General features: G+C 34.9%; 1 protein-coding gene across 1 annotated transcript; it reads left to right on the forward strand.

The window, feature by feature from the left end:
- Positions 1–858: 858 nt before the first annotated feature.
- Or8g50b (olfactory receptor family 8 subfamily G member 50B) lies at positions 859–1,797 on the forward strand. The gene has a single exon (NM_001001087.2). It carries the CDS (start codon positions 859–861, stop codon positions 1,795–1,797), a length of 939 nt encoding a protein of 312 aa, NP_001001087.2.
- The last annotated feature ends 11,379 nt before the right edge of the window (positions 1,798–13,176 follow it).

The raw sequence follows: 13,176 nt of genomic DNA on the forward strand, positions 1-13,176 counted from the left end.
TTTACAAAAACAGAGTTGTAAATTCACAGCAATTGTGCTGAATTGATGTGACATCTTAGATTTTTTTCATTTTAATAATGCTAAATCTTGAATTCCATTTTCATAGCTTTTTATTTCATTTTAACAACTGTGGCTTACATTTCTCTCACTCACAAGAATTTTATGAGGTTACATATTTGAAAAAATTTTATGATTTTTGAGTTTCTTGTTGATCTTACTTTGTATATTCTCATTAACTTTATACACTACTTTAACCGATATAGGTTTGTGTATGTATGTCATTTAGAATTTTCTGTATAGAACACATAATTTATAGGAACACACAACTTTATGTCTGCTTCATATGCAAAAATGTCTTATTTCACTCAACTAATGGACAAAATAAAACCCCAGATTCAAAATGAATAAAAGTGCAAGAAATTTTTATTTTATTTGTAAACTAAATTTCCTTGGAAGTCATCCAGTAGTATTGGTTGAGAGTTCTTGTGAATGATATACATATTTAATATTAAATCTTCATATGTAAAGTAGATAAGAGCATTATAAGTAAAGTATACAGAGTCCTGAGGGATAAAATCAAAGTAATATTACCTATCCTTCAAGAGTTTGAGACGAAGCCTGATCATACTCCTCTGCAATTGAACACAGATGGATGCAGATGGCTTAGGTCTTTCTGTCATTTGCATATTTCTTAAATTAAGCGATCACTTTTTATTTTGCCTTCTAATATGCACAAGTTATTGTCAGAGAATCAGTGTTATCTGTTTCCAAAGACTTAATTACATTTCATTGTCTGTAACCACAGTAAATATGTAACTCCTTTTCTTTTAATTTCTTCAATTGAACTCTCAAGAAGAAATGGCAAAGGACAATCAATCCAGAGTGACTGAGTTCATCCTTGTTGGCTTAACAGACAAACCGGAGCTGCAGCTGCCCATGTTCCTCCTCTTCCTTGGGATCTATCTGTTTACGGTACTGGGGAACCTGGGCATGATCATCCTGATCCTGCTCAGCTCTCACCTGCACACCCCCATGTACTTCTTCCTCAGCAATTTATCTTTTATTGACCTCTGTTATTCAACTATAGTCACCCCAAAAATGCTTGTGAACTTTGTGACAACAAAAAATGTCATCTCCTATCAGGAATGTATGACTCAGCTCTATTTCTTCATTGCTTTTGCTATATCTGAGTGTCATATGTTGGCTGCAATGGCGTATGACCGCTATGTTGCCATTTGTAACCCCTTGCTCTACAATGTCACCATGTCTTTCCAAGTCTGTGCACGGATGGTAGGTGGGGTGTATGGTATAGGCATCGTCGGTGCAGCAATTCATACCCTTTGCATGCTAAGAGTGGTTTTCTGTAAGGCTAATATAATAAACCATTACTTCTGTGATCTTTTCCCATTGATGGAGCTTGCCTGCTCCAGCACTTACGTCAATGAGGTAGTACTCCTGTGTCTCAGTGCTTTCAATTTCTTTATTCCAAACCTTACCATCCTGGGTTCTTATGTCTTCATCATCATTACCATCCTCCGTATCAAATCCACTGAGGGCAGATTCAAAGCCTTCAGCACATGTAGTTCCCACTTCTGTGCTGTTTCTGTCTTCTTTGGTTCCCTGGCATTCATGTACCTACAGCCCTTCTCTGTCAACTCCAAAGACAAAGGCAAAGTGTCCTCTGTGTTTTACACTACTGTTGTGCCCATGCTGAATCCCATGATCTACAGCCTGAGGAACAGGGATGTCAAACTAGCTCTAAATAAGATATTTCAAAAAAAGAAGATTCTTGTGTAAAGAAATATTTACCACAGCAAAAATATATCATATCTAGGAGTTTTGCTTAAGAAAGAATCCACAGACCAGAACATGTGTTCACCCATGAGATTATTGTCAGTATGTGAGCATTTTGGTGGGGAAAAATGGTTGTCCGGGAGGGATGGATGTACAACTTTTTACACACACAAAAAAAGAAAGAATTATTAATGTCCCAGAGTTCCCCCATAAAGAGAAATCTGTAAAACCTAAAAGCACATACTTAAATCCATTGAAGCATTTTATGGTTCATTTTTCTTTATATGCATAAAACATAGCTCTTTCAGCTAAGGTTATTTATTCCATTTGGGGAATAAAAATGTGTGATCATATCTTTTTATATTCTCAGTATCTTGATTATCTGGCAATTTTTAAAGAATTGTACTGCCCAGTCTTCTGAAAGTTTCATCTCTGAAATAAATAATTCTCACAAAAATACCAAAGTGATATGCAAGTTTTAATAACTGTGTAGATCTACATTAGGAAACATTGGGAAATAAAAAGCTGTAGATTTCATTCTTATTGAGAATTAAATAACATCAAAGTGTGACAGACCCAAACTATAAACATGACTAATTGAGTTGACACAGATTTGTGCAGTTTTCTCAATCCAAGTTTGGGGCTATGACAAATACATGACCAACACAATTCAAACACAGTCATATTTTTTGAGATCTCTTTGTCTCACATTGGTTTCTTTGAGCTTTTTTTTTTAAATCTTGCTGGTCTTTCCTTGCATGTTATATTTTCCTGTTTTCATGCAGATTTTTTGCGTTTATATGTGTGCTTGCATGAGCACGTTTCTCCTGCTCTATATTCTCTTTGTTCTTTCTTTCTCTCTTTCTTTCTTCTCTCCTTCCTTCTCTTCTTTCTTTCTTTCTTTTTTCCTTCCTTCCTTCTTTTCTTTCCTTCTTTCTTCCTCCTTCCATTCTTTCTTTTGTTCTGGATTATTTTTAATGTGGTGTGGTTCGTGTTGTTTTATTTTCCTGTTTATTTTCTAAAGATATAGAGATAAAAGGTGTGGAAAAGGAAGTATGAGGAGAATTGGTGGAGAAGAGGGAGAGCAAACACTGGTATGAAAATATATGATATGAAAAGAAGTTTGCAGTAAAAAACTATTTTTCTGATAATTTTGTACTAAATTTCCCATGACAACAAGATATTATTATTTTAAAACTCACATAATAAAATCTCATATTCATAAGGAACATTTTTCAAGAATTAAACTACTGGTTAGTAATTCATGTAAAAATTTAGAAGTGGAACATTGTTTTCTAATTAATGGCAAGTAACAGCCATATTCCATATGTAAGAAACAGGCAAAATTTCTCCTAATAAATCCTTTTACACACACACACACACACACACACACACACACACACGCACACTTGAGAATTTTGTACATATTATTTATCATACTGCCCTTATTCTACCCAGATCCATTCCCCTTCCATACATAACCAATATTGTGTCCTTTTATATGTTTTAAAAATGCATCAAAACCTAATCGTACTGCTCCAATATTCTATGGGAGCATTGTCTACTTGCCAGGGACTACACTCTTAGAGATAACTGATTCTCTCACAGAAGCCATCAATTTCTAATAGCCCATCAACTAGGAGCAGAACTTCATTCTCCCTCTCCACACTGGAGTTTGGTCTGGCCTAAGCTTGCATGGGCTTTATAAATATTGTTACAAACAGTTCTCCTGCTGAAACCAAAGATAAAGCTTTCTTGTAGTCATTCATCACCTCTAGCTCTTAGCCTCTTTCTTCCCCGTCTTCTGCTAGAAATTTGAGCCTTGATAGGAGGTGAAGTGTGTTTTATATGATTCGCTAAGGATAGAACACTCTCTTTTTCTTGTGTCTTGGATGGTATAGGTCCCTGTTTTAATCAGTATTCATGGCACTAAAGGATGAGGTCAAGAGGTGATTTAATCTATTGATGTAATGATAAACCAATTGGAGTTGGTTGAATACTATGTCCATTTAGCAGAATAATAGTAGTAGTTTTGCCCTCAGGGACAATTATGTGCATAGTCATAAGTTCGTAGCCTGATAATTGGGCAATGTATGAGTTTCATGTTGTAGGATGATTGTTAAGTCTAACAAGAAGGTAGTCCATTACTCCCATTTTGTCTGAGCTTTTATTGGTCCAATGAGCATGTCTTGATAGGAAGCATAGTATTAAAAATTGGGAAAGAATGATGATTACAGCTCGCCTCTAGTAACATCAATACCTTCTAGCACTGTGAAAACTACCCAGTGCAAATGAAGATTTCAGTTGATTACAACCTTGATACCTCTATTTTATATGAATCAGCAGTAGGAGTGTTCTTTCACATTCTGGAGGAAAAGGAGAGAATTTGCAATACTTTAATGTTTGAACATCTTTGGAAAAAGATAGGGGAACCAATTCTGAAAGAAATAACCTATTCTTGGCACCTGATTTTATTTGAGGTATTATAGAATCAGTGTGCCCCATTATAGGTTAACCTTAATTTAATTAAAACATAAATATAAGAAAACATACGCAGTACTACATATGTTTCTTTGTTAATGTTTAAAATTATATTTACCTTTATGTTTTTATGTAAATGTGTTGCTTTCATGTACATATGACCATCACATATATGCTTGGTTTACAAAGACGTCATATCCCCTAGAATTGGAGTTATGGAAAATTGTGACTATTATATGTGTTCTAGGATTTAAACCTGGTTCCTCGGATTGGGGATTTAGCTCAGTGGTAGAGCGCTTGCCTAGCAAGCTCAAGGCCCTGGGTTCGGTCCCCAGCTCCGAAAAAAAGAAAAAAAATCTGGTTCCTCTACAAGAGGAACAAGTGTTCTTTTTCTCAGATTTGCAGAAAAGTAAGTTGGAGTATTGCTCTTTAGAAGGGGAATAGGGTTTGTGTGTGTGTGTGTGTGTGTGTGTGTGTGTGTGTGTGTGTGTGTGTGTGTGCGCGCGCGCGCGCGCTTAACGAAAGTCCAGAGAAAACAGTTCGGTTCGGTTTTCATTGCATTGTATCCACAGTCATTCTTGTTAACTTTAGGCAGACTATGTTAATTCTGGCATTAGCATGGAGGGCATGTGATCCAAAAATTAAGCCTTACAAGACAAAGTAATGTGCTTTTTTTTAATTTCAAGAGAAAAGGAGATCCCACATCACAAAATGTAGGTACACTTAATATATGGCTTGCGTGACATGAAAGCTTTCATTCTTCCCCTGAGTTGGTAAACTAGGGTCAGTAAAACATTGGCAAATATGAAGAAAGATGAGAGAGCGCTGTCACTGTGTCACATTATAATATATAGACAGGAATAGACAAGTGATGATTTGTAGGATTAGGCAAATACCTAAGGAGAAACCAAATTTTTCATCATGCTAAAATATTAAATTATGATAGAAGATCAAGAAAAATATGTTTGATAAGTCGAGTAATGGGTGCTTTATTGAGATACTTGTCATTAGTATTTTTATAGTTACATTACAGCAATTATTGTTTATGTCCTTAGTCATAGTTAAATGATATGGGGAAATAATGACATAATATTTATTTTAGGTTTATTATTTGAATAAACCACTTGTCATTTGCATTAAAGCCTTCCCTTATTTATGGACAGACTAGATTTACCTATTACTGGGTGTATGGGTTATTTAGTTGTCATAGGTTTTAGGGGTCAGCTTTTAGATTTAGTTGTATTTCTAATGTAGTTGGGTGTTACACTAGTTGTGTTCAGTTATGACTGCTATGGTTTTGAAGGAGTATCCTGAAACTTGATGTTCTCATTGAATTATTTTAGATAGTTCATTGTTAGGGATATTTTTTATGGAGTTGGGAGCTGTATACAGAAAAAGTTGTTACAATGGGGTAGAACTTAAAACTTAAAGAACTTAAAAACTTAAAACTTAAGAACTTAAAAATATAATTGGTTGTTAGTATGGTAGAACTTAAAAACATGGGTGGTTTATGAGGGAGATGAGATTGGGTGATGAGTAGCAGCTGGGGGAGCAGCCATATGCCGTTGTGCGACTTGGTTGACAATGGTGACTGAGGGATAAATAGCACGTAAGCAAATGTGATGAGTAGATACTAACTAATAGAGTGTGACTGTAGTCAGTGTAGCCAGCGATGATCAGAGGAAATGAGATTTTTTCTAGTGAGTCCTCTCTGCTAAGGTCCAGTTACCTGGAAGGCCTATTTCCCTATTGGACTTGATGGTTATATACAATTTATCGAATAGGCTATTATATGTTACCTGTTGAAGAAGACAAAGCCTAAATGAGTTTTGTGTAGTTCTTTGGGCTGTTTATCATTAATTAATTAATTAATTAATTAATTAAACATTAATTATTTTTGTCACCCATTTATATCAATATAGATGTATGGATATTACTTATATTATAATTTATATTCTACTAATAGTTCTTTTTTCTTTTTTTCAGAACCTGTTTTCTTCTTGAATATAACAAACACCTTTCTATCATGCATGGGCCCTTTGAAAACATCCTAACAGTTTATTTTAGCATTATGTTGTTTCCTGACTTTGATGATACTATTTCAAAAATCCAAATTTCTTTGCCCAGAACTACTATTATCCATTAACATATTTTTCAGAAAGTCCTTATGGATGCTCGATAGAGAACATATTACACATTCAGTTCACCCACAAGAGTTCAGTATGCTACATGCTACTTTGGTATCATTGCTTCTAATTATCTAAACTAGGGTATATGTATGTAAATACAAACTTTAAAATGGAAACATATTTATATTATCTGTATTTGCATGAATTTTTCTGTACAAAGTAAACTATTGTTCATAAAACAGTTCCCTACTCTATTTAATACCATATTTATTGTTGTAGAAATTCTCACTGCTAATATTTTTAATATAGCTTTCTCTTTTTTATCAGATATTTTTATTTACATTTCATATATTATTTACTTTCCAATTTTCATATCCATAAGCTCCCCATCACAGCTCCCTCTCCTTCTTCTATAATGGTGTTCCCCCAGCCCAACCACCCCCACTTCACAACTCCTCGCCCTAACATTCCCCTATACTTGGGGTTCAGTCTTGGCAGGACCAAGGGTTTCTCCTCCCACGGGTGCCCAACAAGGCCATCCTCTGCTACATAAGCAGCTGGAGCCATGAGTTTGTCCATGTGTAGTCTTTGGGTAGTGGTTTGGTCTCTGGGGGCTCTGATTGGTTGATATTATTCTTATGGGTTTGCAAGCCTCTTCAGCTCTTTCAATACTTTTTCTAATTCCTCCAACAGAGAACCCATTCTCAGTTTAATGGTTCACTGATAGCATTCTCCTCTGTACTTATCACGCTCTACCTGAGCCTCTAAGGAGATGGCTATATCTGGCTCCTGTCAGCATGCACACCTTGCCTTCATCAATATTGTCTAGTTTGGGTGGCAGTATATATACAGGATGAATTACCAGGTGGGGCAGGCTCTAAATGACCATTCCTTCAGTCTCTGCTCCAAACTTTGTCTCCATATCCCCTCCTATGAATTTTTTGTTCCCCCTTTTAAGAAGGACTGAAGCATCTGCACTTTGAGAATCCTTCATTTCTACCTTTATGTCTGTGGATTGTATTTTACTTAATTCGAGCTTTGGGGCTAATATCCACTTACCAGTGAGTGCATACCATGTGCATTTTTTGTGATTTGGTTACCTCACTCAGGATGATATTTTCTAGTTCCACCCATTTGCCTATGAATTTCAAGAAGTTTTTTTTGATAGCTGAGTACATCTCCATTGTATAGATGTACCTCATCTTCTGTATCCATTCCTCTGCTAAAGGGCATCTGGGTCCTTTCCAGCTTCTGGCTATTATAAATGTCTGCTAAAAACATAGTGGAGCATGTGTCTTTGTTGTATGTTAAAGCATCGTCTAGCTATATTCCCAGGAGAGGTATAGCTGGGTCCTCAGGTAGTGGAATGTCCAATTTTCTGAGGAACTTCCAGACTGATTTATAGAGTAGCTGTACCAGCTTGAAATCCCATCAACAATGGTGGAGTGTTCCCCTTTCTTCAAATCCTCGCCAGCATCTGTTGTCACTTGAGTTTTTTATCTTAGCCATTCTGACTGCTGTGAGATGGAATCTCAGGGCTGTTATGATTTGCATTTCCCTGATGACTAAGGATGTTGAGCATTTCTTAAAGTACTTCTCAGCCATTTTATATTTCTCAGCTGAGAATACTTTGTTTAGCTCTATACTCCATTTTAATAAGGTTATTTGGATCTCTGGAGTCTAACTTCTTTAGTTCTTTGTATATATTGGATATCAGCCTTCTATCAGATGTAGGATTGGTAAAGATCTTTTCCCAATCCGTTGGTTGCTGTTTTGTCCTAATGACAGTGTCCTTTGCCTTACATAAGTTTTGTAGTTTTATGAGGTCCCATTTGTCTATTCTTGATCTTAGAGCATAAGCTACTGTTGTTTTGCTCATAAATTTTCAGTACCCATGCATTTGAGGCTCTTCCCCATTTTTCTTCTATCAGTTTGAGTGTATCTGGTTTGATGTGGAAGTCCTTGTTCCACTTGGACTTAAGCTTTATACAGGGCGATAAGAATGGTTAGATTTGCATTCTTCTACATGCTGACCAGCATCATTTGTTGAAAATGATATCTTTTTTCCATTGGATGTTTTTACCTCCTTTGTCAAAGATCAATTCACCACAGGTGTGTGGGTTCATTCTGTGTCTTCAATTCTATTCAACTGATCTACCTGCCTTTCTCTGTACCAATACCATACAGTTTTTATGACTTTGCTCTGTAATACTGCTTGAGGTCAGTGATGGTGATTCCCCCAGAAGTTCTTTTATTGTTGAGTATAGTTTTCCCTACACTAGTTTATCCTAGTTTTTTTTTTTTTGTTATACCAAATGAATTTGCAAATTGCTCTTTCTAACTCTAAAAAATTGGGTTGGAATTTTGATGAGGATTGAATTAAATCTGTAGATTGAATCTGTAGATTGCTTTTGTCAAAATGGCCATTTTTACTATATTAATCCTGTCAATCCATGAGCATGGGAGATCTTACCATCTTCTGAGCTCTTCAATTTCTTTCTTCAGAGACTTGTAATAAAGATCTTTCAGTTGCTGGGTTAGAGCTGAGTTATTTTATGTTATTTGTGACTATTGTATAGGGTGTAGTTTCCCTATTTTCTTCCTCAGCCTGATTATCCTTTGAGTTGAAAAAGGCTACTGATTTGTTTGAGCTAATTTTATACCTACCCACTTTGCTCAAGTTGTTTATCAGGCTTAGTAGTTCTCTGGTAGAACTTTTGGAGTAACTTAAGTATACTATCATATCAGCAGCAAATAGTGATATTTTGACTTCTTCCTTTCCAGTTTGTATCCCTTTGACCTCCTTTTCTTGTCTGGTTGCTCTGGCTAGGACATATAGTACTGTATTTTATAAGTAGGGAGAGAGTGGGCAGCCTTGTCTAGTACCTGATTTTAGTTGGATTGCTTCAAATTATTCTCTGATTTTGCCTACTGTTTTGCTGTGTATTGCTTTTACTATGTTTAGTATGGGCCTTGAACTCCTGATCTTTTCAAGACTTTTAACATGAAGGGGTACTGAACTATGTTAAATGTTTTCTCAACATTCAGTGTGATGATCATGTGGATTTGTTCTTTGACTTTGTTTATATAGTGGATTATGTTGATGGATTTCTGTATATTGAACCATCTCTGCATCCCTGGGATGAAGCCTACATGATCATGGAAGATGATCGTGTTCTTGGATTTGGTTTGCAAGAATTTTATTGAGTATTCTTGCATCAATATTCACAAGGGAAATTGGTCTGACGTTCTCTTCCTTTGTTGGGTCTTTGTGTGGTTTAGGCATAACAGTTAACTGTGGCTTTATAGAAGGAATTGGGTAGTGCTCCTTCTGTTTCTATTTTGTGGATAGTAAGAACAGTATTGGTATGAAGCCTTCTATGAACACTAAATAACCATGAAAGAAATGTATTTAATAAAAATTACAAATTATTATTTCCCCACGCTTAAATAAACAGACACACACTGATATGGTTTAAAGTATTTCGGAAATTATTTTGAAAACCATTGTCATATATGCTTCATACAGGCAAACCCACCAAGGTTTAGTATTTTAAAACAGAGAAAAGCACACAACAGGGAGATAAGAGTGTCACAGGGGGAATGAAAGAAATTTTAATTGCTCTTATCTCTCCCAGCCCTGTCATTCTATGCAGCTCACACTAATGATAGGGACTCAAGAGATTTTCATTATGTGTGTGTTTCATATATATAATATTAACCGTTATATATCAAAACTTCTCTAACTGAAGTTGTGGTTTTCTAAGTTACTAAAGTTCCACTAACTGGTTTGAGAAATTAGCATATGAATTAAGGCACTTGACTTGTAATATGTGAACCACTTAAAATTTGAAATCTGTGTCCTGATCAGACTCTGAGTAAAGAAAGTGGGGGAGTTATTTTTGAACTATTATTACCTACTACAGAATTATTTTATGTGAATTTCACTGCCTCTAAAGTTTACACAAAATTGGGAAAAGGTTTCCAAGTAGTAAAAAGGTAAGGATCCAATTCAGTTTCTCTTATACCATTCCACATAGGAATGAGAAAGACATTCTGAGATCCAGTCTCTAGATATTAGGAATGTAATTAATAATGGTCACTCATATTTTGAAGAGATATATGAGAATGCAGGAAAAATTATAAACCTAACATTATCCCAGACTTATTTAATGGTTAAGTTGATTTAATGTTAATGATAAGCTTATTTAATTTGCTGTACTATATCTGAGGTAACAATGAATACACTCCCTAATTGTACTATTGGTCAAACAGAAACTGAGTATAACTAACTTTAATATAATCATTCAATTTGCCTGGATATGTTTAGCTTTTAATACTCTATCTAAGCCATGCCCCCCATTTCGTACAAGTCATAAGGTAACTTTATTTTATGACATTTTTCTTCCATCATTAAGACAATTTGTTCATTTTAATCAAACATGTAAAGTTTTAAATATTTTGATAATTTTTGTGCATCCATAATATTGAGCATGAAAACTGTTATTTTAACACTTGATTTTTGCATAGTATGATATCAAACGGTCTATCTTCCTCTATCCTTCTAGACTGTAGTAGGCTCTCTTTCTAGACTGTAGAGAAGGCTCTGTGTGATGCATCCCTATCATTCAACCCCTAAAACATCATTTTAGTTTATCACTATTGAATGATTCCTACTCTACATTCACATTCACATCCAATTAATAGCTTCTAGAAGCAGCGTCATCCTGCGAGCATTTGTTACACTTCTCTATAAATGTTAGAATAGTTTTGCATATGATTTTTCAGCTAATCACTTCATAAAATGCTATTTTTCAAAGACAATATTTTAACTCTAAGATATGTTTTTAATGTTTCCTGGGTTCATATAACTATGATGTATTTTCCTGAGTTTTCATACATAAAGCACAACACAAAGGATGTTTGTGGAGATTTAGCAAAGGTTATGGCAAGATAGTACAGAATTATTTAAATAGTTTCTAGATAAATCTTTAAAGTATAATAAAATTTAAAAGTCTAGATGTATTTTAGTGATTTCATCATTATTGTGTAGCCTTATTTAAAAGTAATTACTTTTTAAATAACATAACTTTGTTTCATTCTCCAAAGGAAATTTTATATTCAGAATCAACATGGGCAAACATGTTAGATATTATACAAACTGAATGAAGCCAGGGACAAAAGGAAAGATACTGAATCATTGTACTTAAATGTGGTAAGTATTATAGTAAAATCTATAGGAAACAATACAAAAATTCTTACCACGGGGTGAAAGGCAGAGACACTAGAAGAATTGATCAATATAAAATCTTCCTAAAGTTATCTTCCTAAAGATAAATTAAAAATATATTCTGTTCAAAACAGTGTAGAGAGTTAATAATTTGCCATTTATTTGTACAGTCAAACTAAAAGTGGAGGTATCAAGTTAAGCATTCTGAACACACATAAACTGTAACAGTACATGAGGAAACTTTGGAGGATGTTACATAAATCATCACCTTCATTATTGTGGTGTCATGACTTTCTGGATATGCACAACCTGGACAAATTATAAATATTAGGTATTAAAGGCTGTTGTATGTGATTTCTGCTCCAGTAACACTAAGAGAAAAGCAAGACTGATGACGCAATGTATCAGCTAAAGGGAGAATAGGACAACTGACATAGGTGAGGCTGTTTGAGATTGTCCACCAAGGTCAAAGGCATCGAAATATGAAGGAGTTTTTAAAGGAACAGGAAGCAGAAGAATCGATGACTTCGGGGAATTTATTCAATTGGGCCAGACACTGATGGCTAGTGTCAAGTGTATGGTGTCACAGTAGGACATAATGGAGCTTTTGGGTTAAGAACCTTTATTGTCCAAGACTTCCTTTTCAGAGTCAGGGAACAGAGGAAATTAGTCAGATAGCCAGTGGGATCAGTGGGAACTATGGAAGCACATGTTTTACTATGTGTTAATATGCTTTGTGCTGGAATGACAGACTATGACATTGTATGATAGTTAGTATGTAGTGAACAGAAGTTAATTTGGCTCATGTGTCAAGGTTGGGAAAATGAAATGCAGAAGCCTTCTCTGTCATGGTGCTTAATTGCTGACAGTGAACTGTCTCAGATAGAAGACACAGAAGAAAGGCTTTAGATTATGTATCTGCCTTCTGTACTTAACTTTTATTGTATTGATAACTAGAAAGTATTTAGTTTTCTTTATTTTTGGATTGGAGGGATGAACACACCCTGTGATAATATAAGTAGTGGTGAAGACAATAGTTGATTGTATTTTACATAAATGTCCCAATGTTGAGAAAAACTGGATATTTGAAATAAATCACAAGGTACACAACAGGAAGACAGTAGATGGTAAGTGTTCTAGGCAGGTGAAAATGTACCAGACTGTGAGAGAATCTTTTGTCTAATCAGGCTATTTCAGTGCTCTAATTTAGTTTAAACTTTTATAACACATATAGTAAAGTGTAGCATGTTATAAAATTTTCATTCTTTAAAGTAATTCATTTTTTTTATTTAATGGTGTCTTAAAAGGTTTCATATTAAATAACAAGCACCAATTTACACCAATGCCATGAAATAAAAAATATTTTCATATGGATTTATAATAAAAGCCTCACACCCAAGCACACATATATATGCATTCTGGGATATCAGATATGTTCCATTTTGATTGGCCCACCTACATTTGTGACTAAAGCATATGATGCAGATTATTACTACATTGTAGTAAAATTCAAGAGGAAAGAGTTTAAGGTCTCCATTATCC

This window comes from Rattus norvegicus, chromosome 8 (assembly GCF_021556685.1).
Source record: "Rattus norvegicus strain SHRSP/BbbUtx chromosome 8, alternate assembly SHRSP_T2T, whole genome shotgun sequence".
NCBI lineage: Eukaryota > Metazoa > Chordata > Mammalia > Rodentia > Muridae > Rattus > Rattus norvegicus.

Coding starts and splice junctions, on each gene's coding strand:
- Or8g50b (NM_001001087.2), top strand. CDS start 859: ATGGCAAAGGACAATCAATCCAGAGTGACTGAGTTCATCCTTGTTGGC.